This window comes from Thermobia domestica, chromosome 1 (genome assembly GCF_964235325.1).
Source record: "Thermobia domestica chromosome 1, izTheDome1.hap1.1, whole genome shotgun sequence".
NCBI lineage: Eukaryota > Metazoa > Arthropoda > Insecta > Zygentoma > Lepismatidae > Thermobia > Thermobia domestica.
Window position 1 is genome coordinate 192421253 of NC_137454.1, and position 17735 is coordinate 192438987.

General features: G+C 32.4%; 1 protein-coding gene across 1 annotated transcript; it reads right to left on the minus strand.

Annotated features, from left to right (window-relative positions):
* Nucleotides 1-596: 596 nt before the first annotated feature.
* LOC145692355 (uncharacterized) lies at nt 597-16885 on the minus strand. The gene is made up of 4 exons (XM_081767655.1): nt 16772-16885; nt 10029-10102; nt 8542-9434; nt 597-5386 (listed from the first exon to the last, which is right to left on the minus strand). Exon 4 carries the CDS (start codon nt 5384-5386, stop codon nt 1136-1138), a length of 4251 nt encoding a protein of 1416 aa, XP_081623781.1. The 5' UTR covers nt 8542-9434; nt 10029-10102; nt 16772-16885; the 3' UTR covers nt 597-1135.
* Between the last annotated feature and the right edge of the window lie 850 nt (nt 16886-17735).

Below are 17735 nucleotides of genomic sequence, written 5' to 3' on the forward strand. Positions count from 1 at the left end.
ATGCTAATGTATGCAAATTTACCTGAATCCTGATTAATATTAATTTTTGTTAACCCTTTAACTATTTTATTGACCGGGGTATTATATACTATAATACATGTATAAATAAATAAATATAATATTTACTTACCGATGACGTCACCACATCCTTTGGAGAATCACTTTGAACGAACTGCTCCGATTCTTTACGAAGAACGGTGATACCGGAACCGAACTCGCGATTCCGAAATATTTATTGTAGAGAGATTTATAAGACTGCCACATTAAGAATTATTAAATTATGTAAAAGTATATGTACTATTGTCAAATATTTCATATGATATAGTATATGTATTCTTCCTTTATCTTATATTGAATACACATTCTTATTTGATGATTAATGAATATATATGCATAATACTTAATTAAAATGAAAGAGCGTCACATAAAGTATTATTAAAGCATGTAATACGTATATGTATGATCGTTGAATACTTGATATGACGCAGTATATGTATTCTTCCTTTATCTTATATTGAATACACATACTTCTTAGTATGATATCTGTTATTGGATGTATGGGAATAAAACACATTATTAAAATTGATCCTATTTATTGTGTTGTTCATTGTTTAAATACAATATTGAAATTTAAAAAAAATTGCATAATTCTAGTTTTTCATTGGTATATTTTTACATTATTTATATTTTCAAACATATATTTACATGAATTACTTTTCATTAATTGTAGTTTTTTTATGCATTTGCAACGGTGATACTTTCATTTGTATATTCCTTATAATTGTTGTTTTTATTTGCGTATTTACAATATTGGTACTTTCAATTCTATATTTTCAATAATGATGTTTTCATTTACATATTTATAATTTACATATTTACAATTTACATATTTACAATATTTACAAAATACTATATTGTTCACAAAAGAGGGTGCGGTACAGCGTAGGTGATATAGGGATGATCAGTACTTGCGAGCGTAAAAGGAATCTTATAGTTTAGAATATTTATATGCTATATCCAGGTGGGGATAACGAAAATGTGTGATTACCCTAGATGTTTTTATACCATTCACACTAATATTTACATGTGATAAATAAATAATTATATGCATACGCACATACACTCACACAACGCATTACAGGACAGGACTTTGGCTTCGATAACCATAAGGGATAGTACGATAGTCGGCAATACTGTCAGGGTTTAAGCGCTGTCTCTTGTTATTTACTTTACGGTGAGTTTTTGTCTCAGGTCGTGATACAATGCTAAACCCAGTTTTACGCACAATCCTCCCTGGGAAATTTAACTCTTTTTTCTCAATGTCATCGCGAACTAAATCATAAAAATGTTCAAAATTAATTTTTTCCCGCGTTCTACTGTCCAAAGTGATGCCCCTAATTTTATATACATAATCAAAATTCCCCGTCCCAATTTCTTTTAAACGGTACGCGTAATTTTTAGCCCCTAAGCCAATGAACATGTCAATTTCCCACCCTTCTGGAACTTCATTAGTTAGCTCCCCCAGGTAGGATCCGGTTGTAAGCTTGGGCTTAGCATTACGTCTTTGGACATACATAATGCTGTCCGTGTCACAATATAAAACATTATTTGGTCCTGCTGCCGTCAATAGGTCATGAAGCCGAAGCCTTGCCCATGATGTAATAAACGCGGCAAGTACGACATTCGAGAACTTCCACGGTTTGTTTTCGTTCTCGATGTCCTTGTATGTGACAATCAAGTGTTCGTCACCAAGGGGCGTTACAGTTTGCACTTCATATTGCGCCGACAATAGGTATGTAAAAAATGTTTCTGGATTGTCAACAATTTTTGTCTGCGGTAAGTCTGTTCTCTGACCCCATTTCCCATACAGCGAATTGAGGAATATCTTAGCGATATACCTCAATCCCGGGTTCGATTCAATGTTTTCTTCTGTTAACTGTATGCCTTCATGGGCATAATAGTCTGCAATATATTTTTGTTGGTCTCCTTTGCTTTGACACTGAGCAGGAAAACCTGAGGCTTCCTGCTTCATTTTTAGGAAGGAATTCACGTAGTCTTTAAACAGACTATTTGAATTATCCTCCTCGCCGCCAACCAGGTTAAATTCCCAGATTTCGATAATTTGCAGTATTTTGTATCCGGCTTTTATTGCTTTGTGAAGTTCTGGGGTGCAGAATGTACCAGTAATACTCCTGTCCTTATCGCAGTGCGTGCAATTGTTGACATTTTCCTCCTCCATACATGTCTGGCACAGTCCGAAAAGTAATCGCCCGCCACCCACATATGGAAGAATCGGAAAATACAAATCATTTGGAGGCATGATGGTACATTTGACTAACCCATGGATACTTTCCACGTCTGGAAAGTCTGGCCCCCTATGTATTTTTGGCATACCTACTGGCAGCGGCTTACGAGCCATTACCCACGGGTAGAGACTTGTAACATCCAGATATTGAATGCTTTCCTCATCAGTGCATTCATACAACGCGTTGAAACATTCTGTGCGACCACCATTAAATGCATGCTTGGGGATCAAATGATCGACAATATCCCTACATTGAGTTCGAATGAACTCTTGAATGGACTTGTCTTTCTTCACCTGATCATCCCATTGGCATTCCCACATTTCAACAACGTTAAGTCCTCGGCTACGTAGGTAATTTAATTTAATGATGGTTGCCTCATAACGTTGCTGCATAATTGCATGATGAGACGAGGATTCGTCAAGTTGTTCGTGACGTAATTCCGGATAACATGATTTACACGAGTGCCAGTAACATCCCATGAATTCAAAGACAGTCTTACTACATGGTTCATATCCATCGACCTTATATTTCCCAAATCTTCTTTCGGTGCCATTTTCCGCAGACTGAATTTCAGTACCTCTTGTTTTCTTTAAATACCGCAACCATTGAAGTGCTTTCACACTTTGCTGATCGCGATAATCAAAGCCAAGAGGTGGAATTACACCAATTGAATCTTTAGGTAAATATAGGGCGCAATAGATATGCATAGCAAGACTGGCTATTGTGCTTGAAGAAATGAAACACTGGATACCGCCAGTTTTCTCTTCGATCAGATCTGAGAATTTTATGACACCCTCAGCTAAAATTCTTACGTCATTACGACAGTACGCGAGCATCTCCTTTTGGAGATCATACTCCTCGCCACTTGCAGCACGTTCTTGGTGCCAGGCGATTAGCTGTCTTTTTTCTTCGGGGGACAAACTGTCGGGATCAAAATACTCAAGATCCGGAATTTTGCCTATGTAATTTTGATTAGCGGGTGTATTAAACAAATATGGAAAAGATCCCTTCCTTAAATTACCGCGCAGGCCTAAAGTTTTCGGGAATTTTGATAATTTAATTCCCATGTAAAGATAAGTATCTCGAAACACAATATGACCGTTTCCGACTCTCAACTCAGTAATCTTTTGTCCCGTCATTGTTAGATTTACAGAAAGATGCTCGGTCACTGTAAGATATTTAGCTACAAAATGGATGTCATAACGACTCCCATTATGTGATAACACAATGACCTTCTCAAACTCTCGACGAGGTGTTAGCACAAACTTAACAAACCCATCAAGAGTTTTAAAAGAAAACTCACGATTTCCATTTTCATCTCCGCATATTTGACATAAGTCATCCAATGTGTTATCCTTGCACGAGTGACAAATTACTTGTGCACACACAAGATTTACTTCGTGTTCTTGTTCCCCATTAGCATTCATATCCAGTAGCATAGTCTCTACATCGAATATTATATACAAATACTTTTCAACCCGGGTAAGGCTTTGATTCTGAACATAACAAGCGTGGTTTCGGTCTACATGCATATTGCATGGTTTACACAACCGCTCACCACACTTGTGCTCAGATTTTCGACGCCTTAAATCAAACATTACGCCACAATCGCTACAAACCTTGACTAAGTCGCATACACTCTTGCCACGTTTTGATACATCTTTATGATTGCTGAAACACTCATTCGATGAAAACAATCTATTGCAATCACTACATTCGCGTTTAATGTCAGAGGTAGATAATTCATGATACTTATCACAATACGTGCACTTGAATTCACATTTGTGATAAATACCAGACTTATTATACCCCTGCAAACAATGTTCGCAAAAACCTTCTGTTCCCGTAAGTTTACGAACGCTTCCAATTAATTGATAATGTGCATCTTCAAACAATAAATATATTTGCTTTCCACCCTTTACACCCGGATATAGCACATGAAATTCCCGACTATTAAGCTTCCTTTCAAAGACAATAATTTGGTACTTGGATGTGAGGTGGTTTTGAATTTTCTTTACATCTTCGAGAGTACATCCGTTTTGCGCGCTAGCTTCAATTCCTAATGTTATGCATAATTTTATTGCTTTCCTTAATAAGCGTTTAGGATTCTTTTTCAACTTATACACTTGCTCATGTTTTTGATCAGCCCTAGCCATCCCAAGAATTACACTTTTTGGGAGACAATATACATCCTTCTCCATAGTAACCAATTTATCTTCTAAAAATTCACCCAATGGTGCATATTTTGCAATGGTTCGATTCCGTCTTTTACCTCTTCCCTTTCGGAGATGCACACTATGCACCTTAAAGGTGACGTCACCTCCAATTAGGAACTCCTCATTACTGTTGAGGGTGTTTTCTACTACGGAGAGGAGGGCCTCCGGGTTCAATTGCGATTTTTTGCGCCAAGGCAAATAGATAGGCTTATTTAACTTCGAGGCAGTGCTCTCGATAGTCATCCCTACAAAGGTGTTCTGATCAACATTCTTTAATGTATGGGCGAATACGAAATCAAACAAATCTCGTACATGTTTTTCCGGGTCTTCGATTCCACTATTACCCATACACTTAATGGTTACTTCCTTTCCCTTAATTCCAAAGTACGCATAATTACGGAATGCACTCTTCACAACTTGAAACTTTGACACACCCGTACCAAACATTGTCATTGATGATTCTTCAGAACTCGGGCCAGCCAAGTTCACAGGTTCACCTAATAGCTTGCCAGCGATTTCCGCAGACAACCCACTAGTTTTACCTGATGAAATCAACTGTTTGAGCTTATCGCAAGCCTGATTTTTTATATCACCCACGCGAAAGAACCCTGTACAATAAAGGTCGGTAATATCGGCAGCAGTTTCACACCCCGCCAAAATAAGTTGCTGAGCAATCCCATAGTGCTTAAATAATGCTTGCAACAGTCGATCATATTGCACATTACGTACACGCACCCCCATAGAATGATATTTTTCAACTACACGTTTCCATGTATAATATGTAGTATCTGGAGCGTCATATCCACAACGGTCCTGAATGGCCAACAGATCATTGAGTTCCTTAAGATTTTGTATGCGCGCCATCTGTAACCACAATATTATATTCCTCTATAAGAATATATATAAAATATTATCTTCCTAAGTTACACCAGTATATTTGTAAAATAATATTAGATTAACACTATATATTGATATTCAGTACACTGTACTCCAAAGATAAAGTCAATAATTCCTCTTGTAAATGATATTGTCTCGTAATTTTTGAATTTCCGAAAATGCACTTGTAAGTTTATCGACAATTGCACTAATACTTTTCGATAACTATACTGATAAAATTCCCGTAACTTTTGCAGTTTACCGTAGATATTCTTCTAAGATTATTGGTAAATCCTTATCCACTTTCCAGTAAATGTAATTTATAATCTAATGTAATAAAATTTTCTTCAAGTTAATTGATCCACGCAACGTACAGCCAGAAACGTCTTCACTGTTTCGCTGATTCTTCAATACTGACTGCCTGCGCAATTCGACCTCTCTTATATACATGTAGACTATTACAAATTCCAAGAACTCCACACGAAGTTTCCCGAAGATTGTCAAAGTGTTCGAAATCAGCTTACTGATAATTCTTCTTGAAGTTTGGTAACTAGAATTTTATGATATGATCCTCAATGTGTTTACCGATGATATACTTCAAAGTTTAACGGTAAATCCTTCACTACTTTCCGCCAAAACAATTTACAATATCCCGTAATAAACTGTTGATCACAACACGGAGACTGCAATCAGGGACGTCTTTACCGTACAAATTCTTCTGCTATACTGACCGCCGCGCAATTTTCCCGCCGTTATATAGACTTAGTTATTACAAATTCCAAGAATTCTACCCAATTCCAAGAATACAACACGAAGTTTGCCTAAAATTGCCGAAGATTCCCGATATTTTCTAAAATAGCAATCCTATACTAACACTGCTTATTGAAGATTAAATGTTTATCCACTCAGTTTCCGATAACACTAAATGACAAAATCCTGTAATTTTTATCTAGCTGTTGTATGTTTACAATTACAACTCGTAGTGTTCAATCAAAAACGTCTTCACCCTAACAGTGCTTCTTTTAAAGTGAGGCCGCGCCGATTTCGCACGCTTTATATAGGCGCAAAAACATAATCTCGCACCCGGGCGCATTTAGTTTGTAATCTCGTACCCAGACGCATTCAATTTGTAATCTCGTACGCAAATGCGTTAAAGAAAAATCTCGTATCCATACCCGTTACAATCTTGTGTTTATCACATGTTAAATTAATAATTATTATAACTTGTAACTTAAACGGTAATCAAATATTAATTTCACACAGTAAGTTTTCCAAACGTATAACTAACAACAAAAGTATAACAAAGAAAAATATCATCAAATTATTAAACAGTTCACACTCAGACTGTTTTGAATTTTCAAAACAAGCGAGAGAATGAAAGAAAATAAAATCAGGTTAGTTATCTAGTTAGTTAAAACATAAATAGCATAGAAAAGAATTACTACCAAACACAAACAGAAGAACGAAAATAAAATCAAGTTAGTTATCTAGTTAGTTACAATATAAAAGAAAATACAAATAGTAGCAAACAGAAACAGAAGAAAGAAAGAAAATAAAATCAGGTTAGTTATCTAGTTAGTTACAATATAAATAGCATAGAAAAGAATTACTACCAAACACAAAAAACAGAAAAAAAAGAAAATAAAATTAGGTTAGTTATCTAGTTAGTTACAATATAAAAGAGAATGGAAAAGAATTAGTAGCAAACAGAGACAACAGAAGAATAGAAAGAAAATCAGGTTAGTTATCTAGTTAGTTAAAATATAAAAAGAAAATAGAAATAGTAGCAATCAGAAACAAAAGAAGAAAGAAAGAAAATAAAATCAGGTTAGTTATCTAGTTAGTTAAAATATCAATAGCATAGAAAAGAATTACTACCAAACACAAACAGAAGAAAAGAAAGAAAAATAAAAGAAAAGAAAATAGAACCAAAATCGATAATTATTACAAATCACTTAAAGAAAATATCAAACAAGAGAAAAAGTATAACATAAAAATAATTAATAGGAATAGTTTAATAGGAGATTAAATGAACTTAAAACCAAATAAAAAGGTTAGAAAATATAATTACTTTAAAATAACTTATGTATCAGTTCACACTCAAAGGGTGTTCTGAATTTGCAAAGCAAATGAAATATTTATTGGATCACGCTGTATAATTTTATTGGATCCCAACATTTTATCAACAAGTTTGTGTAACAAACGATAGAATACATAAACAGAGTTTCTGAAAGAATTTTTAATATATTCACAATCATAGATTGTTCAGAGCTTCCATAGGAATCGTACCAATTAAAATTGTAAAAAGTAACATGAAATGTATAAGCAAACAAAGTAACACACACATTAAATATTTTTGTGATAATGTAGTTTTTATGATACAATTTTTAAATTCTGTTTTAATATATTTTGTAATGCATGATTTATTTATTACTAAAAATGTTATTCAATAGTAATGATAGTTTTCATTAAGTAACTGTTAATGATATTTTTATCTTCTAGTTTGATAGGCAGTTATATTCTAACTGATAAAATTAAGAATGTCTTGTAGTATTAAACTTTACAAATTTATAATTTACTTGTGGCGATACTTTGAAATTGTTATACGTATAAAGAATGTATTTACATTATACTAAATTAAAAAATACAAGTTTATAAAACGAAGATGCAATTTTTAAAACCAAAATGTAAAAACATAAAATTAAAAATGCAGAAATGTAAACTAAAAAAGGTGAGTTAATAAAATGAAAATCTAATTTTCAAATTAAAAATACAATTCACGAAAATGAAAATGCAAATTTTGAAAATGAAAAATAAAACTTAAAAGGGAAAATGCATTTTCAAAACAAAATGCATAATGGAAACTTAAAAATTCAATTTGCGAAATTAAAAGTGTAACTTTGAAAAATAAAAATGTTTTGAAAAAATTTTTCTGCACACGTTCATCAAACTATGTTAATTGTAAAATTCAATTCTTCATAATTATGTTATTTTGTGTACTTAAACCTTTTATATATTCTTTATATTTGTTTTTTCATTAGGTTAAAATCTTGATGTTTTTTATTAATTCATCTATGTAACAAAATATTTTCAGTTTATTAACAACTTTTAAAGTTTGACAAAAAATATGTATGAACACTTACCGCCGCTGGGCAAACAGGAAAAACCTTATCTAAATGTTCTTAGATGGTGTTACCCGAGTGTGGTAAATTCAGTTGATCAAACACGTGAATGCTGTAATAATAAAGAAACAATATTACTTTACATGAAAATTATATTTCAGAATGTAAATTTTGAAAATCTGTATTACTAAACTATATGTTTGGAAGATAATTTGTATGTAATGAAAGTATTTCAAACATTAAATGCATGCTGTCGAAATTTTTGGTATGCGTTTAACTTACACGTAACATATAATGAAAATATTTTTCTTGTAATTGTATATTTAAAATTACTTTGCATGTAATGAAAGTATATGATGCGAACATTTAACTATGTTGCATGCTACAATTTTTAAAGGAATGCATGTTGAAAAATATTTAAACATGACAAAACTTCAAATCAGAAATAAAAATTTAAACTGCTGTTAACAATTGCATGCTGAAAGTTATTGATGACAAAATTTCAAAGCAGAACAAAAATTAAACTGCTGTTAACAGCTGTATGCTGAATAAACTTAAATGTATATTGTAAACAAAAATAAATTCAAAGAAAGATTTATACATTAAAAAATACAAGCACGAAACAAATTTCATGACAAAAACTGTATGTTGTAAATGGAATCATGTTACAAAGTTTACGTTGCGCAAAACAAATGCATGATCTTAAAAATAACTGACGCTAATAAAAATAATTTGAAAGTAATCTGCATGTTACAAACTTTGTTACAAAAATATTGCATGTAAAAAAATTTCTTAAGCAGAAACTTTATTAAGTCGTCAATGATACTTTACTTCTGTGAACTTTGATACTTTGGAATTCTGAATTCCGTTACAACTTCTACTTGGCAGTTGTTTTCAATCTCCAATTTGTTGCCCTGAAACAAAAGAAACATTACTAAGTAACACTTGTAATTTATTTTCCTAATATTTTTATGAATTATTTCTTATTTTTATTCTCTCATTTTCATTAAAGAAAATTCATCTTATTTTTCTTGCGTGTTATTTCAAAGAACACATATTCCGTAGAGCAGCTATGCTGTGAATATTAGAATGTTCAATGAAGCTAACTTAACCTAGCTTAAGCTAACCTTTATTTCTATTTCTACTTGTTCTTTCAATGTTCTTTCTTATATGTTTGATTATTTCTACTTGGTCTTTCAATGTTCCTTTCATAACTTTGACGGATCGTTTTCAGTGAAATCTCCTTATTTTTTATTGGATCGTATGCCAAAGCATACTCGCTAGAACAACTACGCTGTGAACTTGTAAATAAATCGCTTTCATAGGAATTTTAGATAGTTCGTTTTACTACGTAAACTCTATTTATTTATTTATTTATTGGGTCGTATCTTTTATTCTCTCGTCTGTTACACAAACTCGTTTTTTAAAATTTTAAAGAGCAAATTTCATTTGAGAACTTGTAAATAGTAATTCGCTTCCATAGGAAGCTCAGATGATAAGAAACATACCTTTGGTAGCAGAAAGATATCCTGTTCCTCTGGTACTTCTGATGGTCAATTATAATAGTTCCACAAAGGATAACCTAAAATATAACATAACATGTGTTAGAACATATGTAGTACTAAGAATATCTATGTAGTATACACTATAGTATATAATCTTATACCTTACTACGTACGTATATAATATCTATATTTATACTATACACTATCTTATATGTTAGTATACAATATGCCTAATGCGTATATATAAATTGAAAGAATGCTGTGATCAGTAACATTTTATTAACTGGATCTAAAGATATATTTCTAAAGTGGGTATAAGAATATAGCTTACATTTGGTTTTATATAAGATGAGATTAGAATGAACTAGTTTTTTCAGTAGTTTATATATAATGATAGTTTCAAATAGGAGTATTACAGAATACGAAGCTAACAGAAAACAGTAGGGGAGGAGCCAAGCAATCGGAGTATATGTCAGTAGGCACAGGTGATGTCAATGAAATTTTATGTAAGTTCCGAGTGTTCTAATGAGAGACCTAAATGAAACCATTATAAAAATTTTACGAATACATAGTTAGAGTACAAAGAATACTAAGGGAGAATTTAGAAAGAAAGACATAAGAAGGAAACTTGAGTTATACACAGAAACAAAAGCATGTATAAAGACAGATGACAAAACCTAAAAAAGAAACTTGAGTTATACACAAAAACAGAAAAAATAAAAATGAAAAGTTACAAGCACAAATAGAAACATAGGATAGCCTGACAAAGAAAATAGGCGATAAGAAATAGCATGGGTTAGGTTAAAGAACAGAATAAAATAGCATTCATGCATGTTAAGAAATACCAGTAGTAAATTGGTTAGGGATTCAGCCAAGTAATAGTAGTAGTAGTAGTAGCAGTAGTAGTTAATATGGGATAAAGGTATCTAATAATAGGATTGATAACAGACATAGAATAGCAAATAAGGGGCAAAAAGCTTTTCAAATAGATTAAGACTAGTTCAGGATAAGAACATTCCAAAAAAATCAAGTATGAGGTTCATTTGGCTAATTAACAAATAACAAAGCCTAGAAACTTTACTTAGTTGCATTTATAAGAAAAAACAAGCAGAAAAAAGCACAAAGAATATATTGGGTAGCAAGCACGACTAAAAAGTAATAAGTTGCATTAAGAAGAATAAAACGTACAATCAAGGACACTATTATCAAAACCTTAAATTAATTCAAAATAAATTATTCAGGTCATCTAGGTTAGATCATACCAAAAGCATCAAATACGAATCAAAGAATTCAACATGAGATCACTAAGGAAAACAAGCAAAAAAATTACCAAGAACTACGAATGACGAGAGACTAATAATACCAAGCACAGAAATAAGTTAGAGCATCTTGAAAACCAATGTAAAGGCATACTACTAACAAAAAAAAGAGAATCAGGAAAAGTTAACTGAAAATACAGATAAAGATTACTTAGAAGGCCAAGTGTCAAAATTAGGGTAGATTAAATTGTAGTAGCTTAAGGTTCAATAAAGTTGTGAAACTCAACTTCTGTGAAACTCTTCATTCTATAGAAAGAAATACATACATAAAAGTGAAAACAAATAGAGGATACGTAAAGAGAGAAACATACAGATACTAAACAAGGAGAGAGAGAGAGACTCAAAACAAGTAGAAAAGGAAGATAACATACAAACTACAGCTATATATATGTGTAAAGAGAGAGAGAGAGAGAGAGAAAAGAGGAAGAGAGAGATAGAGAGAGATACCCAAAACAAGTAGAAAAGGAAGTCAAAATACAAACTACAGATATATGTAAAGAGGGAGAGAGAGAGAAAAGAGGAAGAGAGAGAGAGAGAGAGAGAGATACCCAAAACAATTAGAAAAGGAAGCCAAAATACAAACTACAGATACTCAAATCAGGGAGAGAGAGAGAGACTCAAAACAATCAGAAAGGAAGACATACAAACTACAGATATATGTAAAGAGGGAGAGAGAGAAAAGAGGCAGGAGAGAGATATACAGATACTCAAGCAATCAGATACACAGTAACAGAAAGTAAAAACAAGCAGAGAGGGAGAAATTTTGCTTAGGCATGCAAGCAAAAGGTGCGCATTACAAAGGAAGAAAGTAGGTCATTCGACGTATGTTAAGTCAATTACATTAGGAAAGGCTAAATCTTAGAAAATGTAAATTATTTTATATTTATTACCGTCAAGCAGTATTGGATACCAACCAATGACTAACAAATCAAAGTGGAAATTCGTTAAATTAAGTTTTCGTTCAGAGTTGGAAGTGAGAAAAATAAGTGTTGTATAGCAGCGTCAAGTGATGTTTCAGTTGAGGATCAATTACTATGAAAAGCAAACCGGGAATAATATAACTAAATTTAGTTCACGTTAGGAAATAAAATCAGGAACAATAGTGGATAACAGAAAATGAAGATTTATAGGCATGAAATCATATAAGGAAAATATTTATCATCATGTGCGACAATGAAGGAGAATTATATTACTCAACAAGTAAAGATAAGCTGATTAAGTTATGTTAAATTAGAAAAATAAGTTAAAAATCAGTTAAACGTACAGTACTAATTTAAACAAAAGGAAAAATAAACTATCTAAAAGCCTAGTTGAAAGGACAGCAATTACGTACATCAAATGATGACATAAGTTAGGTAAAGTTTAGTTAGAAGTAAAAAAATAGTAATGTCAAAATAAGACAAAGGGTACATGTAATACCAAGAGGAAAAGTTCAAATTCATAGAAAACAACAGTTGGATACCATGTCGTACCAGCCATATGCTTATTCTGACATATTCAATAATTAGTGTAAGTCACCGTCACCTCTTTACGTTTATCGATATTATAAATATATTTCCCTTGTTATGCTTCTTCATTTATGTCCTAATTTTATGTGTCCTTATCATCAAATTCTCATTTGGTTGCTATACTAAAACAGGAATCCAACATTTCGTAACATTTCCTTACAATCAAACTAATCTATTTTCTCCATACTCACATTTCGTAAAAGTCGTTGCAACACAAACTGAATCATTGACACAACTGTTATACCATTCTATGTACTATACGAACATGGATATCATTTGTTAACTCCCTCCCCATAGTATTTTCGTCCCTAAATCTAGTATTCTTTCTTTATACTAAGAATACCTATTGCGATTAGGCTGGTTACCATTACAAACCAAAAGCAGTCAAAATAAGTATAAAGCGCGTCATACTTTTAACTCGCTATATAGTGAAAAAAATATTTAAAAAGATTCATAGTACTGATAGCATCCTACTTTTTAATCATGAACAACCAGTCACAGAAACTTCTGAAAAAAGCCAAGCAAACGTTTGACTGGTGCTAATTAGAAATTTCTCGGCCGTAAGTCAATAAAGTGTGTTATTCATAAACAATTTCTTAAGATTTTTAGCAATCAATAAAAGCTTCATGGGCGCCCGGAAAATAAAATAATATGTACTACCATGCTAAAAGAGGATAAGGTAGAAGGTAAATCAGTAAAAAGAAGACCAATAAATAATATCTAGATGCAGTCAGCAAAAAGAGCAAAGCTCGTGAAAAAATATATTTGTTATTCTCCATACCCACATTCTGCAATATGTATGGTGCATCAAATAATATACGTTTCCTCTCGCGGCGCTAGGTCAATAGTTAAATTAAAAATAAAAATCTCTTCGTTTTGATCTCTACATCCATTTGTCCCACACCATACACCTATATTCTCCACACCCACATTTGAAAGATTTGTCTTATATCCAGTAATTCCCATGTATCTCCCCCTAAAAGAACGCATAAATCTGACAATTACTAAATTAGATCTTGCTATCTTTAATTTGGGATTTCTACATTTTTAAAAGCAATCCTTATTTCATGTTCAATACATCTCTTTATCAAAGAAATGAATTACTTTCCAATATACAGCCCCCCGTCAAAATACCGCTAGCCCGTATTTCCATCTCATATGTGTAAAAACTCTGTTGATTCCCTGCTCTAACTATTACTTAATAATTCAATGCAAACTATCTCAGGTCTCTGAGGAATTACCAAACCTCTTACGTGCAGTGAAATAGGGAAGGAGGGCAGAGGGGCCCCGACTGCCTCCTCCAAAGAGGTCCGACAGCATACTTTAGTACTTTGACGATTGTAATTTTTTATATATTTTTATGTTTATATATATTTTTTGTTTGTAATGTTACTATATGTAACTATAACAGCACTTGGGCCCCCCAAACACACACATCCTGGCTACGCTACTGCTTACGTGTACCGCAAAGAAATAATAGCTCCCAAAATGCAATATTAAATTAATTTCCATTGCAAGCAAGTGTCCGTTTTTTCTTTTCGTGAATTTTTTCCCTCCTTAGCATTGCTTAAAGGAGTATATACATACACTATTTTCCAATAATGACTTGCACACAATAATTTAATTGATTTTTACTTTATAAAATCCGTCTCTTCTCCTCCGCCCTCCTGCCTTTGATATACTCAAAAGTGTAAATACCTTTCAAGTCAGACTTCCTATGTGTCTTTCGCAATATACCAACGTAGGTATAATAGTATTAATACTTATTCTAATTAGTTCAGCTTAGTTACTATACAAAATAAATAAAAAAAACTTATCTAAATTCCATTCGTTCTCCTTCCGATCTTGCAAAGAAAAATGTACAGAAATTCAATTTTAGTTAGCTTGACTAATCTATCATCGTCTCAAAAGAAATACAATTATTATTCAGGATTTAATGAAGGACGGTGTAATATCCAAATAACACAATATTCTTCTTGGCAATCAAGTAAGATAATCCTACAATTCCTACTCCTGTTATACATTACCTTTACTCTCCATACAATAAACAAAGAAGGAACCCCCTCTCAACAAAAATTTGTAAGTAAACAAAGTACTACAGTTATATTATTTAAATTTTCATCCCAACCTCAATATCTCTTCTAAATCATGTAGCCAAGCTATACAAAATGTTCCACATCTAATTAATTTAGTCAGTAATAATAAAAAACAATAGTATTTTTAAAAAACCCCAAAATTATAACATTAAAACTATCTTTTGTGTCTGTAATGCAGCGTTGTGCTGATACAGTACGTAGCCTAAAATATATTTTCACGGCATATTACTTTAAAAAATATTTCACATCCTACCAAATCAAATTAAAATGGAAAATAATACTATAGATATTAGCAATAAGTTTCTGTCTTCCTCTTTTATCTCTTTGTCTCATTCATTGTAAACAAGTAGGCGGATTAAAATTTTGAGGGCCCCCCAATCTTACGTATAATTCCAGCGCGTAAATTTTCTTTGTTGTTTCATAGGCTTATCAAAACTATACTATAATATTTTAATGTGCTCCGAGATTACAATAATTACATTCATTATTAACAGTTCAGTGCATGTATATAGTGTAACACGCAAATGCCAAATACAAACACCCCACCGCAAACAAAAGTATCGCTAGTAAAAAGGACTTAGCTATAGTAATACCACAAGCGGAAAAAATACCATCGGTCTAAAACCTATAATACTTGATTAGTTAATATTAAAAAATATCTGGGGGTCCCTGGAGTCTTGGAGTCCGGAGCCTGGCTCTGTTTCTAATTGTAGGATCACACTTTTTAAGCATATCATTTTCATTGATTTTCAAATGACACGCAATAATGTCTACTACGCTTTTCTCTTTCCAATTATTCTTCCCATATAAAGCAGGCCACAATTCAATTTCTCTATTACGCTTAACGATTTTCTACATCGCTACAATAAGCAGCATTTACTACAGATGACACGAGTAAAATATACTATGTGTATCCGTTATAATAGTGTTCTTACAGTGTGATTCTCAAAAAAAAAAAAAAAAAAAGTATCTGACAGTTCCAAACAATGCCATACTCTATCTAAAATACATTCTATAGCATGTTCTCGCTTTCAACAATATAAGTAAGGGCAAGAAACTGTACAAACATAAATAAACTCCTCCCCCTCAGATTTTGAAAATTCAATTACAAATATAAGAAATCTAAAATTTTCACTTCTGTTTCCTCTTGTAAATCGTATATTGTTGCTAAAAAAGAGGCATTACTCCTGTCTCCAATTAGTTTCCAGAGTAAGCACTAAAAAATTTTAGACCTATGTATAACAAGCAGAAAGTTTCCAGCAGTGGCGGCTCTTGAGGGAACAATTCTAAAAAGCTGGTGTTTCTTTAAGTAACACAACATCAGCTAAATACTATGTGCTATGATCCTCATATATAAATACAATTTAGGTTCCACGTCTCATATAGCTTAGCTGCTGAACGGGAGGGTGAACTGAAATTAAATCAGGTAACCTTTATTGTACACAAACATAGCTACCATTCCCAACAATAGTTCAAATTTCAAGATATGTAATATAAGTTTGTAAATATAGGTCCACGTTTCATATAGGCCTATCTTACGTATTGCGCAACTCTTAACGCCCGTCTATTTGATGTCAAAAATTAATTCTTACTGATACAAATAACCGGTATGCTAAATATATATTTTCCAACATTATATCTATTGTAGTTCTCAGTGTAAGCAGTCACAAATTCCAATCGCAAAATCAACCAAAACAAACCGCCTTTCTCCATATACATAAAGACTGTATCTAAATCGTAGTATATTTAAGTTAATGTGGAATCTTAATTCTGCAATATCCTAACATTGAAACTTAACTAAATTAATAAAAATAATAACTTACCTTACTGGTTCAAATATGGACCTGCCAATAAAGGCAGAATACCTATGATGATGACTGGTTCAAACTTCAGTCCTGAGACACAAGTATTTACAAACAGCAAAAACACAACTTCACACGCACACATAAACAAAAATAATCTTCTGACTTTCACAATCCAGTCTTATATAAGGAAACGGAAAGAAAGAAAAAAAATCCTATACCGTTCTTCAAAGAAACAAAGGGAGTATACAACTTGTTCCAGTCTCAACTTCAAAACATCAATTTAACACAACCCCCTGTCTTTCCTGACAAACAAGACATAGCAAGTTAATAATGCAATACAAAAAAAAAAAAAAAAAAAAATGAAAGTCCCACTAAAAAGAAAAAAGTGGGCGCGCAAAAGGTAAAAAATCCTGTTCTTCCTTAAAGTGAGCAAGAATAAAACATGCTTCCAACTAAAAAAGCTGAGAAAAAATAGGGACAACAAACAATACTTAAAATATAACTTTTCTCCTTCTTATCCTCCCTTAATGATCCAAAGGTTTACAACAGGGTCCAACAGCTACCTTAATTCCCACCAGTCATTTTTCCGAAAGTGATTCACAATGCGTTATTTCGTTTCCAAGGTAACTTGAGATGAGTTATTATCCAACATTTTTTTTATTCCCACCTCTTCTCTCTTTCTTCTTTCAGAGAACGTTTCCCAAAACAAAAAGGGACGAGTAAAATTTCTTTATGACTCTCATATGCGTACAAAAAAAAAAAAAAAAAAAAAAAAAAAAAAAGGGCAATGTGTAACCTTAGTTTATCAAAGAAGTCATATTTCTTCAATGGAAGGGTCTCATATCAGTAAAAAATGCAGCGTCCCTAAGCTGCCTTTTCTCACAGTACACAAAAAACAGGAATCCTAAATGTTGGAATTCCCGTTAAACTTTACTTAAAAATATATTGCCTACCCATAACACCTAAGATAATACCCACTTTC